At 43.5% G+C, this 15,045-nt stretch overlaps 1 protein-coding gene across 1 annotated transcript in view; it reads left to right on the forward strand.

The window, feature by feature from the left end:
- The window catches only part of PLCL2 (phospholipase C like 2), a 202,605-nt gene extending 187,939 nt beyond the window's left edge, over window positions 1-14,666 (forward strand). The window contains exon 6 of the mRNA XM_046002602.1: window positions 8,589-14,666. Within this exon, the coding sequence (XP_045858558.1) occupies window positions 8,589-8,768 (180 nt within the window). The 3' untranslated portion in view covers window positions 8,769-14,666. The remainder of the gene's footprint in view (window positions 1-8,588) is intronic.
- Window positions 14,667-15,045: the final 379 nt, after the last annotated feature.

Consider the following 15,045-nt stretch of genomic DNA (forward strand, 5'->3'; position numbering starts at 1 on the left):
ATTTACTCTCGTGACATGATCTTTGTGAAGGGCTTAATATGGTGCCTAGTGCGCTGTATTACTGTGTTCCCAGTACTGTTTCCTGGTCATGAGACTATGTTAGGGTTTTGCAGTTTTGATTCTGTGGTTCGGGTTGCAGAAGGCGTTCTGGTGAGAAGTAGCAGAATCCTAGACCCTCGTGCCATCTTCTCAGAGTGATGCTGAGGGAGGAGACGGGCCGCCTCTGGAAGTCTTCCCAGGGTGACAGGAAAAATAAGGACACGTGCACAGCAACTTGCTGAGTAAGGGCCCAGCTTGTGGGTTGGTGCGAGGCTTACGCGGCGTGGCAGTCGGTCTTCCTGCTGGCCCTTCATGCTAAGTGTCTGCCCCCATCTCTTTTTGCCAGAGTTAGCTTCATCTCTTGGGAGAGCAGAAAGTGTCAGTGAGGGTGCTTAGAAGCTTCTGTCTTCCTCACTGTGTTCCTGAGTGGATAAGGAAGCAGGAAGGAGGCAGCGTAGTCCATTACCAATCAAGGGAACCTTCTGGGGTTGGAGATTTTTGCCCCAGAACAACACAAATGTAGGGTGGACCCTGGACATGCTGAGGTCAAACCAGATACTGATAACTTCGGTTCTCACCTGCGTTAAATTAAAAAGTATATGACTACCTTTCTGCCTCCTTCAGACTCCCAAAATGGTGTGAGTGTCCTCTTTTTTCTCTTCCCTCCCACTGCTTGTAATGTGGAAGGAATAGGTCTGCTAACTCCCGGGGAACAGCAGGTGGCCATCTTTGCCCGCTCCAGCTCTCAGCCATGTGGCCATTGTGTGGTTTTGTGGCAGAGTTCGGGGGAGTCTCTGTGGCCATTCTGGTTCACTCACCTCAGTAGGAAGACAACTCTGGTCTTCTCTAATAGATAGTTGGATAGAAAAAGCTTTGAAAAAAAAAAAATAACTGAAGTATAGAATCCCTCTTGTTTCAGCTCTAGGTCTAAATAAAGGCAGTGAATTGTGATTGTTAATTTTAGATTCAAAAACTATGTAGCACTAACAGATGTGCCTGGAAGTATTTTTAACATATTTTTCAAAGCTAAGACATGTTTTATGGTTAGAGAGAAAATTTGGTGATTGGCCGATCATTGAGTATGGCTGGGAATCTGGCTCCAGTGTTTGGTATCAGCCACCATCATTCCTTTCTGGCGGCTCCAGCCTCCGACCCCATCTCAGGCAGCCACCGGCAGGGCCAGAAGGAACATGGTCCGGGCAGACTCTCAGCAGGAGCCGCTGGGATCTGGCCCTGCCCTTAGCAGCTCCATCTTTTAAAGATTATGTTCTGAGTCTAAGTAGGAACCTTAAATATTTTGACCTAAGGTTGTTAGAAGTCTTTCATGATGAAAACCAAATAGAATAAGTTATGAAATTCAAAACGGAATGTGTGAAACCAAATAGGGCTTGAGTTTCTCAACTGGAAACATTGTGAAGCCAGTTTCGCAGGAGTCTTCAAACCCAGATACCCTGTGGTGGTGGGCGGCAGTGTTTTAAATAGCCTTTGCTCTTTTGAAGTCTTTGAAGCAATGAGATGTGAACACTGCTCAGCAAACACCATCATCGCCCCTTTCAAATTGTTCTTTATTCCCGCGGTATGGCACAGTCCCAAGACATGTCAGACATGAAGTTTTAGATGCACAGAACAAAACATAAGTAATGTGGATAAACCTCAGTGGTTCCCCAGCCCAGGCTGACAGCCTGTAGGGGTCCTTTGTGTCTCCCAGGCTAGCGGCCCAACGCCTTGTCTGTCCGAGATATAGTTAATGACCTTTCTGAACTTGGGAAGCAGAAGATCCAACCAGATAAAGAGTTGTATTATTACCACAGTGGTTATCCTCTACCATCTGGGGATTTCTGTATTTAAATGCCCATCATCCTGTGGCCAGTCTGTATAGGCTGACATGGAAAGATTGCCAAGGCATGATTTTTGGTGAACAAAAAGAAAACTGAAGACTTCAATAGTTTGCTTGATTCCATTTCTGTAAAAGTAAAATAAAATACCTGTTCATAATACATATACATCCAGAAGAAAATGCCTCCCTCTTTGGGAGGCCGCTATGAGATCAAAGAGGTATTTCACGTTTTACTCTCATTATATTCACTCAGTCTGTTGCTTGAGCCCATGTTGTATGGCCGCTGCTGTTCTAGGCCTGAAGGGGGAGGTTCAACAGTGGTCTGAAGACTTAAAAACCCCTGTTCTTGTGGAGCTCACATTTAATGGGAGAGACAGACAGTAAATAACAACGGAGAACGTTACATGGTGGTACATATGGGGAAAGCAAGGCCAGGAAGGGACAAGGAGAGCTGTGGGCAAGATAGGCAGTTTTCATTTTGGAAAGGTGGTTGGGTAGTCAAGGCCTGAAGGAGGTGAGAGAGCAAACTATGTTCCTTTCTGAGTAAAGGCCTGCCCTATACAGGGAATGCCGAGTGAACCCCTTTGAGGCTGGGCTGGAGGGGATCTGCTGTGTGTAAGGACCACTGCGGGGCCCAGCATCACAGTGGCCGAGTGAACAAGGTGGGACCATCAAGGGGCTGAGAACAGCTCAAGGGCAGGACATACAGGGCTGTGGAAAAGGACTCTGACTCTCACTGAGTTATAGGAGGAGTCACAGAAGGTAGGGGGAGGAGATGTTCCGACTGCATGTAATTGTGTCTCTGGTTGTCATGTTGAGAAAAGAGAAGCAGGATGGCCAGTAGGAAGGGCGTCATCATAAATTCAAACAAAGGTGACGGTGGCTTAGGCTACTGTTGTGGCAACGAGGGTGGGAAGAAGCGCCGAGAACCTGTGTATGTGTATGCATGGATTGATGATAGAGATAATGGGGGCTGCTGACAAGTGGGGTGAGGGATGCAGGAGAAGGATAGGACTCAAAGATGGTAGTGGGGCCTTTGGTCCAAGTCACTGCGAGAACTGAGTTGTCTTAACCTAAGAAGAGTTGGTTAGAGAAACTGGTAGGATATCAGGAACTCAGTTTTGGAAATGTGAAATCGAAGAGGACATGCCAAGTGAGCATTTTGAACATAGACCCACTAATTTTTTATTAGTAAAAATACAAGAACAGAAATCAATGAAATTGAACTCAGGAAATTGATAGAAAAAATCAACAGGACTAAAAGCTGGCTCTTTGAAAAGATCATTAAAATCAGTGTGTCATTAGCCAAGCTAACTAGGAAGGAAAAACAAAAGGAGGATGCAAATTACAAATATCAGAAATGAGAGAAGGGACGTCAGTACAGATCCCATGGATATTAAAAGGGCAACAAAGTAATACGATGAACAACTCTTGTCCCACAAATTTGAAAACTTAGATGAAATAGACCAATTTCTTGAAAGGCACAATCTACCAAAACTCACACAAGAAAAAAATAGATAATTTGAATAGACCTATCTTCATTAAAGAAGTTGAATGAACAATTATCACCTTTTTAAAAAGATTTTATTTACTTATTTGACAGAGAGAGTGGGAGAGCACAAGCAGGGAGAACATTAGGCAGAGGGAAAGGGAGAAGCAGGCTCCCCACTGAGCAAGGAGCTCAATGGAGGACTCGATCCCAGGACCCTGGAATCATGACCCGACCCAAAGGCAGATGCCTGACTGACTGAGCCACCCAGGTGCCCCTAAGTATAACCTTTTAAAACAGAAAACACCAGCTCACATGGGTTGACTGGTGAATTCTATCAAATATTTAAAGGTTTTTTTTTTTTTTTTAACATTCTCTTCCAGAAAATAGAGGCAGAGGGAATACTTTCTGATACCTTCTATGTGGCCAGCATTATCCTAAAATCAAAACCAGACAAAGACATTATAAGAAAAGAAAACTACAGGGCGCCTGGGTGGCTCAGTGGGTTAAAGCCTCTGTCTTCAGCTCAGGTCATGATCCCAGGGTCCTGGGATCGAGCCCCGCATCAGGCTCTCTGCTCAACGAGGAGCCTGCTTTCCTCTCTCTCTGCCTGCCTCTCTGCCTACTTGTGATCTCTCTCTGTCGAATAAACATTTAAAAAAAAAAAGGAAAGAAAACTACAGATCAGTATCTCTTATGAATATAGATGTAGAAATTCTCAAGAAAATATTTAAAAGTTGAAGCCAGCAATGTATAAAAAGAATTATACACTATGTCCAAATGAGATTTATACCAGGTATGAAGGGTTGGTATAACAATTGAGAATCAATTAATGTAATCCATCACATCAACAGGATAAAGAAGAAAAATCACATGATCATCTCAATAGATTGAAAAAAGGCATTTGACAAAATCCACTATCCATTCATGATTTTAAAAAAACAAAACAAAAAAACTTCTCAGGAAAGTAGAAATAGAGAACTTTCTCAACTTGATAAAGAACCTGTTAAAAATACCTGTAACTAGCATCATACTTGTGAGAGCTCAAACCTTTCCCACTAAGATATGGAACAATGTAAGAATATCCCACCTCCACTGTTTTTCAACAGTGTACTAGAAGTCCTAGTGGATGCAATGAGACAAGAAAGAGAACTAAAAGATGTACATTGGGAAGGAAGACATAAAACTGTCTTTGTTCACAGATGACATGGTTGTCTATATAGAAATTCCAAAAGAATTGACAAAAAACTCCTGGACCTAATAAGCAATTACAGTAAGATTGCAAGAAACAAGGTTAGTGTGTAGAAGTCCATTACTTTCCTAGATAATAACAAGGAATGAGGGTAATTTGACGTTAAAAACATAATGCCAGTTATATTAGCACCTCCAAAAATGAAATACTTGGGTATAAATCTAACAAAATATGTGCAAGGTCTATATGAGGAAGATAAAACTCTGAGGAAATATATCAAAGATAAAATGAGTAAGTGGAGAGACATCTATTCCTGGTTAAAAAGACTCAATATTTTCAAGATGTTGTTTCTTTCCAACTTGAGCTATAGATTCAACACAATCTCAGTCAAAATTCCATCAGGTTATTTTGTGGATATTGACAGATTGATTCTCAAGTTTACATGGAGAAGCAAAAGACCCAGAATAACCAACAGAGTATAAAAGGAGAAAAACAAAGTCAGGGAACTGACACTACTTTGAGATTTATTATAAGACTCCAGAAATCAAGGCAGTGTGATATTGATGAAAGAAGAGACAATTATATCAGTGGAATAGAACAGAGAGCTCAGAAATAGACCCACATAAATACAGCCAACTGATTTTTGACTGAGGGGCAAAGGCAATACAATGGAGCAAAGATACTCTTTTCAACAACCGTCCTGAAACCACTGAACATCCACATGCAAAACAAACAAACAAACAAATATATATAGAGAGATAGTTGGGTAGATAGACAGACAGACAGACACAGACTTACACCCTGCATAAAAATTAACTTAAAACAGGTTATAGACTTAAATGTAAAATGGAAACTATAAGGCTCCTGGAAGATAATAAAGGAGAAAACTTAGATGACCTTGAGTACAGTGATGACTTTTTAGATGTAACACCAACAGCACAATCCATAAAAGAAAGAATTCAAAAGACCAGACATTATTAAAATTAAAAACCTCTGCTCTGCAAAAGATAACAAGAAGAGAAGCCGCAGACTGGGGGAAAATACTCGTAAAACGCACATCTGATGAATGGCTGTTGCCCAGAATATACAAAGAACTCTTAAAATTCAACAATAAGAAAATGAACAGTCTGGTTTACAAATGGGCAAAAGACCTGAGCAGACACTACCAATGCAGATACACAGATGGCAAGTAGATATGTGAAAAGTTATTCAGCATTAAATATGAGAGCATTGTGAATTAAAACAAAAATGAGACATCAATGTTTACCCATCAGAATGCCCCAAATCTAAAACACTAACAGTACCAAATGTTGGTGAGGGTGTGGAGCAGCAGGAACCCTCATTCATTGCTGGTGGGATGCAAAATGGCCCAGCCTTTGTGGAAGACAGTTTGGCGGTTTCTTACAAAACCAAACATACTATATGATACATCAGCCACACTCCATTCGGTATCTACCAAAATGAATTGAAAACTTATACCACACAAAACTCTGCACATGGATGCCTACAGCAACTGTATCCATAATTGCCAAACCTTGGTCGTAACTGAGATGTCCTTCAGTAGGGAATGGATAAATAACCTGTGGTACATCCAGCATTAAGAACAAATGAGCTATCTAGCCATAAAAAACATGGAGGAAAGTTAAATGTGGCATACAGAGGGAAGGAAGCCCATCTGAAAAGGCTACATACATATGACAGTCTGGAAAAGGCAAAACTATTGAGTTAGTAAAAAGATCGGTGGTTGCCCGGGTTTAGGGGGAAGGGAGAGATGAGCGGGTGGAGCACAGAGGATATTTAGGGCAGTGAAACTTACTCTGTGTGATCCTGTAATGGTGGATATAGGTCATTACACGTTTATCCAAACCCGCAGAATGTACACCACCAAGAGTGAGCCCTAATGTAAACTGTGGACTTTGAGTGACAGTGATGTGCAGGGTAGGCTCATCGGTTATAACAAATGGACGCGCCATGGTGGGGCAGGCTGTCTGTAGTGGAGGGGGTGGTGCCTGTTGTCGGGATGGGGGCGTATGGGAAATCTCGGTACTTACTGCTCAGTTCTGCTGTGAACCTGAGACTGCTCTAAAAAATAAAGTTGTTAATTTAAAAAAATAATGTTTGTGATTTTAAAGCACAAATGAAATATCTAGTTATAGTCTATTAACCATAAATGTTTGTAGCAATTCCGCATGGGAGGGCAAATAAACTCTTTAACAAGAAATTACATTTTGGGCACAATATTCCATATTTATATACAAAGACTTTACTGCTTGTAAAATTTCAGTATGTGAATCAGTGACTAGTAAGAATGAATAAAAAATGAAGCTCCTTCAGTTAAACTAAGCAGTGGAGCATCTATTTATAGTTACTAATTAAAGGTCTTTGTAGAGTAGGAAAATCATGAAGAGTAAGTGGTAAACAGCAAACCATTCTGTGGATTCTGGCCTCTGAGTAGCTTAAAATTACATTGCAATTTGGTCTCCCCAGAGACTGAGATTTGATTATAGCCCAGTTGCCTCCCAAGCCAAGTCCTATACCTGTTACCCTGGGCAGCTGGGCCCCAGCTTTTGTTGTGCAGGAGTACTTTAATGGAGATGCACATTGGGAGGCCATTAAAAAAACAAAAACAGAAAGGGAGGAAGAAAGGATCTTACCAAGCATGTAAGTATGACAGAAGAAAAAGCCAAACTATGGAGGGATAGTAAAGAGAATAATAGAATAAACTTAGAGCCTGAGGAGAGGAAAAAAATAGCAAACAAGAAAAATAAGAAGGGAAGGTAATAGAATAAGTAGAAAGACTATTCATGGAAGGCAGTTAAAGATAGGAAGGAAAAATAAAGCCAAAGTTCTACCAAAGTGGGAACGTTGGAATTTCCAGTGGAGCACCACATCATCTCTCCTAACCAGTAATCTTAATGATTGGCTGATCCGTGGGCAGTCTCAACCCCCAGGGATATTTGGCAACATCTGCAGACATCTTGGTTGTCACAGCTGAAGGTGTGCTACTGGTCCCTAGTGGATAAAGGCCAGGGATGTTGCTCTACCCAGCCTGAGAGGCACAACAGAGCTGCCCACCACCTACCCCCCTCAAACCACCCAGCAAAAGAATGCTCTGGTCAAAATGTCAAGAGTGATAAGGCTGACGGACTCCCAGTGAAGACTCCCAGTCTTTCCCACTGTGTTTTGACCTGTATGTGGCTAGATGGCATATATGTCAAATTGGCCACACACCATAAAAAGAAATTACAACTACAGCTAAGAAAATTTATCTAAAGTAAAGAATCCTTTCCTTCCTTCCTTCTTTAGCAAGTAGTCAGTGAAAACTTGCTGTGTGCCTGTCTGCCAAAGCTTGCTTCCAAAGCCCATCTTTATAAATGGAGACTAGACTCAGGGTGCTCAAGGGGCTAGGGATGGTGGGGGATGGTGTTGGGTGTAATGATAGAGTCATGGTACCGGGGAGATCTTTGTGGCAGCAGAGTAGCTCCATGTGTTGGTTGCAGGGGTGGTTACATGAATTCCCCTTAGGATGAAGTGACCCAGAGCTATACACATGTCTGACATCTGTGCCAGCTGCCTGGTTTGGATACTGGACTATGGACTATAGTTATGTAAGTTGGAACCGCTGGGAGAAATTTGGGGAAAAGTATAGAAGACCTCTTTGTACTATATTTGCATCCTTCTGTGAATTTATACTAATTTCAGAGTGAAAAGCCAAAAATAAAGCAAATCTTCAAAGAGAAAAACCAAGATGGGCCAAACAAGTTAGCTAAAGATACACTTCTAACCAGGGTAGGCAGCTTTGGTTCACACACACCGAATCGGTTCAGACTGATAAATAGAACTGAAGACACAGCACACTCTTGGAGTTTGGTGTGGAAAACAAAATTGACCTATTCGGATGCAGAGCCAGTATCAAATAACATGCCCTCGTGCGGCATCAAAATGTTTCTATTTCAGTGGAAGACGTATATTTTCAGACTGCAGCAAGAAGTCATGTCACACCTAACATTTAATTGCATCTCTTGTTACAGGGACAAGCGGACCTTCTGAAATACGCTAAGAACGAGACTTTGGAGAACCTGAAACAAATCCATTATGCTGCTCTTTCATGTGGACTGAATAAACCAGGCACAGAAAATGCCGACGTTCAGAAGCCACGCCGGAGCCTGGAAGTCATACCTGAAAAAGCAAATGATGAAACTGGAGATTGAAGTAATTTTCTAGAAACCATTATGGAGTTTATAACTCTAGGACCAACTGTAGTCAAATGGGACATTTGCTTTGCACTCACTAATGAAAATAATATTTGGGATTTTAAAGCACAACTGGAATAGCTAATTACAGTCTATTAAAACTGTGAATGTATGTAGCAATTCTGCGTGTGAAGGCAAATAAACTCTTTAACCAGAAACTATATTCCTGGCCAAAATATGCTATATTTGTACACAAAGACATCATAACAGTTCCGGTGTGAACAACAGGACTATTCGCTCTAGTTCCATTGAGAAAAAAAATGTTTTCCCTGGCTGAAAACAAGTTCTTGAGACGGAAATGGATTGTATTGTCAAAGTAGTATTTATTGGAGAGAAATCTAATCTACACATTTTGTTTACAGATGATTGCCAGAGTCTCGGGTCATAGATGATTTTGGTGGCATGCCTGCTGAGCCATACTTACTAGGGAGAATGTAAGCGGCCAGAGGCCCCGAGTCCCCAGGGGCCCTGGAGAGCCGTCGAGCACAAGGAGAACATGCAGGATGGAAGCCTCTGGCTGAAGATGCCCACTGGGTGGCCACGCGATGTTAACGGCGACCGGTCTGGAAGCAACACATTGTAAATAGTTTTTCATTGTATGAAGTAGTGTTCACATTAAAAAGATGTTTTGTGATATTTCTCCAATAGCAGTTCCTGCCTTTCATGAAGGTCTAACTTTCAAACTTTCTAGCTAAAACTATTCTACTCTCCAGAGTAGCCAGTTGTCGAACAGCTTTGTCCGAAGTGAGTTGCTTGTCTGGCGTTAACAGTTTTGCCTCAAGGAAGGTGTTCGGGACTCTGCCCCGTGGCAGCTGACTGCAGGTGCCCGGGAACGGGGCCGCCTCTCTCTGCCTCCTCCCTTTCTCACGGTCCTGGAAACAGTGCGGCAAGGATGGCAGAGGCAGTTGCAGAGGCTGGAGCGCTCCTAGCTGTCCTCAGCCAGCGGGGATCCTAAGCCAAGCCTTTATCTCCGAAATCAGTGACGCTTTGTGCTATTTTTGAAAAGATACCAGACACTGCAGCCTAATTACCGCTTCCCCCAAACCCAACTTGCTTTCAGGTTTTGGAAGAGTAAAAGCTATCTAAATCTTCAGCACCCCTTCTTGCTTTGTCTCTTTTCTTTTCGGTGGCTCAGGTCTGGGTGGCAGATTAAGTACGAGGAACCTGCTACATCCTCCCAGTTAGGAAGATGCTCAGGCCAATATATTTGATTTATTTCTGCCCAGACTCCTAAACATCCTCTTAAAAAGCACTTTCTCTGCTCAGCTCCTGTCATTTGCATTCTAATAGCGTGCCTAAGTTAAGGTACGGATCTCCACTGGCTCTCCCTACATATAATTCCAGTTAGAAAATTAAACCTATCTGTTACCTGAGTAATAGCAGGGTTCCCTGCACACCCCAGCAAGCAGTTGGCTGGTAGCTTTGGCTCTTAGCTCCGATAGGAGCTCTACCCAGAAAAAAGGAAAGGGAAAAGAACAAAGAATTAAAAGTAGTTTCATAGAAGGAAAAATAAAATGATGTATAATTTAGACTAATTTAGCAATCCTTGAATTTAGCTGGCAAATATATAGTAACATCCAACTTAAAGTGAAAACCAGAAACAATTAAAAAATAACTTTTAAAATATTGGAGCAGATGCTACATTTACAGCGGTGGCAGGCGTTGTGGAAGATGTGACTTGAGTGAGAGAGAGCAAGCCACCTGTGGTCCGCTGCGGTTCTTCCAGGTGGACAGTAGCGCTTTAGGACGCCTGAGGTGACCGCCTCTGACACTTCCCCGGATGCAGGAGTTGCGGACAAGAACCATACAAAGTCTGACAGGGCATTGTTGGCTGTACACCCAGCCCTGGGTTTGCTCCACCTTTCCTCGATTAGAAAAAAAAGTCAGCCTTCTTTTGACCCATCGTTTCGAAGGAATTAGCCACACGATGGGGAAAAGGAGGCAGCCTTGTTGAGGACTTGCTCCCAAAGCCGCCCCGTTGCTCCTCCTGGCTGTCTAGCCCCCCCCCCCCCCCCGTGAGGCCTTCACCCTTCGGTCAAGATGGTGGCTCCAGCCCGGAGCACACGTTCGTGGCGAATGAGCTTCTTGCTCCTTCCTTCCGCATTCAGACTGAAAGGGGAACTGTGTCACGTGGCCTAGGGCCAAGGTTATGATTTATGACCTTTGTAAGCATTTTTGTTCTATAAAGGACTAACTGGTCTGCTCTATATTGAAGGAGTGGGGGCTTTATTCTAACCCCACTGGTCAAACATGAGAGAGTCATGCTCCCAAGTTCATAAATTGTGGCAACAGCGGGGTGACATGCCAGCTCCCCCCTGTCATCTACATTCCTTAAAAGGGGGACACCCCCCGGTAAGTCTCTTATTGTAAATACAAATAATGCCCTTTAGTTTGACTAATGCATACATTAGTCCCACTGTCCACAGGGGCTGTGCATCATCCCCTGAGGCACAGTTTACGGCAAGTGCTCGGTCGGTCGTTGGTTCAGGAGGAAAGGAGATGCCCCACAGGCAACAGGCAGGCAGAGTGGAATGCCAGGTTCCCAGCAGCTGTGGACAACCGTCCACAGAGGAGATCCTGAGGCCTCTGCTTGTCCAATGGATCCTCTCTGCTACCTGAGCCGTTGTAAGTGTTGGTCTCTTCGCTGCTTTCAGCAGCTACAGCTTCTGAACAGTTGGAACGAAAGCCTCAAGGCCCCAGATGCTCACCCCTCCATCTCAGGGTGCATGTGGCCGGGGGTCTGGGCCCGGGGAGAGTCCCTCCCCAGCTGGCCCGCGCCCTAGGGAGGATGCTCTCCGCCTCCACTTCCTCACCACGTGGCCTCATTTGGTGTATTAAATACGTTGCACGGAATCTTTAGTCAAGGATTGAAACAAAATAATGCAAATTTGAACTCAGTAGACAGCATCGCTCCCCTGAGTGTCACCCACTCAGTGCGAAAGTCCAGGCTCAATTTCTACCATTTTCAGTAGGTGCTCGCGTCTGAGCTAGGCTTTCATCTGAGCAGACACATCTACCGCAAATTGGAAGACTTTTCTGTTTGTTAGGTTTGACAGTGGGGCCCTTTGTTGGGGTGGTGTGCCAATGGCTGTGTTTGGGGACTTCGCATATGTCATTTCATCCCCTCAACAGCTGGCAAGGTATTGATCCAGTATTACAGGTGATGAAACGATGACTTTAGCCAAGGTCACAGACTGCTCAAGGCCGGATGTGAACCCAGATGGGCCTGCTCTGAAGTCTGTCCCCAAGCACTATACTCTTCTGAATGCCAAATATATATTTCTCTGCTAAACTACAAGGTATGTACTAGGTCATAAAGAATAATGAGGTAATTGGCATTTTATTCCTCGTTCACACTGAAAATGAGCTCCCTAGAAACCACTGAGATTTACTCTCTGTTCTGTTGAGCACATTTTAGACACTAGGGATCTGTCCCAACCCCTGTGGAGCTCACAATTTGGTTCTGAGGAGCAGGAGACATTAATCCAAATAATTACAAAGATAAGATATAATTAGAACTCTGTTGAGGGCAATGAAGGGACTCCCTGGGCTCACATCCTAGCTGCGTACTGAGGGGAAGTGTTCTCAACCTCTCTTGCTTCTGTAACTCAAGGATTGGGGGGGAAAATTCTGCTTTCCCACACTGGATTCTTGGGAGGACTGAACAAGATGGTGTTTATAAGGTGCCTGGCTTGTGGTGGACCTGTGTCATTACCAGTAGTTGTTTTTGAAAGGCAGAGCCATGAGAATATATACAGGGGCCTCACCCTCTTGAGAAGATGGACTCACTGTCTTTTGCTCTGAAAGGCCACCCTCAGAACTTAAAATAGTCATTATACCTTTTGTCGTTCTGGGCATTGGCTGGGCTCACTTCAGTGGTTCTTGCCTGGGGTCTATCACTCAGTTGCTGCCACATGTCAGCGGGGGCCGCAGTCACCCAGCTGGCTACACATTCAAGATGGCTCAGGGCACTGGGCAGGGCGCTGGGCTGGGCTGTCAACCGGAGCATCTACATGTGGTCTCTCCATGTGACTTGGACTTCCTATAGCAGGGCACTGGGTTCTAAGAGTGAGTGTTCCGGAAGACCCATATGGAAGCCCCAGGTCTTTTCGAGACTTCTTGAGCCTATCTTTCTGACAATACAACATTCTCCTGTATTCTCTTGTTCAAATAGGTCACTAAGTCTGCCCAGGTTCCGGGGGGGGGGGGGGGGGGTGGAGAAATGAACTCCCTCTCGTGAGAGGTTTGCGGCAAGGTCACGCTGCAGAAGAAGATATGGGATAGGAGACATTAGGACCACTTTTGGAAGATACAAACTGCCACAGAAGATTCCCTGAGAATGTGGTATTTTAGCTGGGACCTGAAGGCAACAATGGTCAGGAGAGGGTGAAGCACTTCAAGCAATTTAGGCAAGGAACCTGGCATGTTGTAAAAGCCAGGGAGAGGAGGAAAGCTGGCATGTTTGAGGACCCAGGGAAGCAGGGTGAGACTGGGGTGCAGACAATGAGAGGGGGATGAGTGGTGAGGGTGCTGCGTGGAGTCCATCATGAAGGCCTCTGGAGGCCTTGTCAGGGATTTTGGTCTTGTTCTCCTAAAAAGCTATGCCAAACATTTAGTTTTATTTATATTTAATTTACCTTTTATTGGTTTTATTTAATTGCAAAAGAAATATATGCTCCTTGTTACCAAAAAGATCAAATGCTAAAGAATGTAAATTAAAAAGCGCCCAGGCCTCTCACACTGCCCATCTCCTGCTCCCCACGGGAAATGGGTTTGACCAGCTCCTCCTCACGTGGGGATGCTCAGAGGACACCAGCAAATGCTGTCTTTCTTTCTCTCAGAAGTTCCCACTTTCACTGTCGAGAAAAGATAGAACTTTCTTTAAGGATCACAGAAATCGAAGAACCGAGTATTTAAGAAGTAAAGCTATGGCCTGGAGAGTGATGAATAGCAATTTGATTTTATGAACTACAATAATTTGCATTTTATCAAAGCCACAGATGTGAGGTAGAAAAGAAATTAACAACTTCTGTGAAATATGACTATTAGAATTTATAAGAACAAATGTCTTCCCTCTAAAAGATTTTTTTAGGGACAGCTGGGTGGCTCAGTCAGTTGAGTGTCCACTTTCAGCTCAGGTCATGATCCCAGTGTCATGGGATCGAGCCCCGCATCAGGCTCTTACTCAGCAGGGAGCCTGCTTCTTCCTCTGCCTGCTGCTCCCCCTGCTTGTGCTCTCTCTCTCTTTCTGACAAATAAATACATAAAATCTTTAAAAAAAATAAAATTACTTTTTACTCTGAACCAAAAGTCACAAAAATTTTTTGGGAATGGATTGTTGTGGCCATTGAGGTTGATTATAGGTTGAGATAAGCATTCTGGACACATAGTAAAATATGATTTGAATAATGAATTGTCAAAGCATTCAGTAGGTATAATATGAAGAATACCGCCCCCCTTGCATTTCCTCCTAGCCCCAGGGCTAAGCACTTGTCATGCTTAATCATTTCCGGTTTTGATTCTTCCGATAATTGTCTCCCAAACTCTAGACCAATGTTGTCCAAAGAACTTTCTAAGATGATGGAAACATCTCTATCTGTGCTATCTAATGCAATAGCCACTGGCCGCATGCGGCTATAAATTTAAATTTTAATTAATGAAAACTCAGTGAAATAAAAACATTGCATCCTCAGTCACCCTAGCGACATTTCGGTCATTCACTGTCACATGTGGCTCGCGGCTACCATAACGCACAGTGCGGCTGTAGAGATTATGCTCATCCCTGTGCTTCTGCTTTATCGACTTTAAAAGATCTGTTACTTTACATGAAGGAAAACAAAAATTCAGCTCACTTCACTGCTTCTTCTCTTTGCCCTCCCTTCATTCCTAAGCCCTGCTAGGAACATTTTAGTTTTAGTGCTGTTGCTTCATCATGGTAGCTTTTAGCAGTATATTTTATACTGCTTCTCGGTACATCCATTGTTGATTATCATGCTTCTCCCCACCACCTTGGTAGGTCAGGATATTAGAACTCTTCCCTGTTTCCCTCCAAGATGCCTGCACTCAGAGCCACCAACCAGCACAGGGCTGTTTGTCCCATTGTCAAGGTCTCTGGATAGCATTACATTCTATTCTGGAACTGTAACCGTCCTATGCTTTCTTTCAGATTGGTTCTAAAATTAAATAACCAGCCTTTATAATGTTAGCATTTCTTAAGAATTAATTTGTTATGGAA

Source organism: Meles meles, chromosome 4 (assembly GCF_922984935.1).
Source record: "Meles meles chromosome 4, mMelMel3.1 paternal haplotype, whole genome shotgun sequence".
Classification (NCBI taxonomy): Eukaryota; Metazoa; Chordata; class Mammalia; order Carnivora; family Mustelidae; genus Meles; species Meles meles.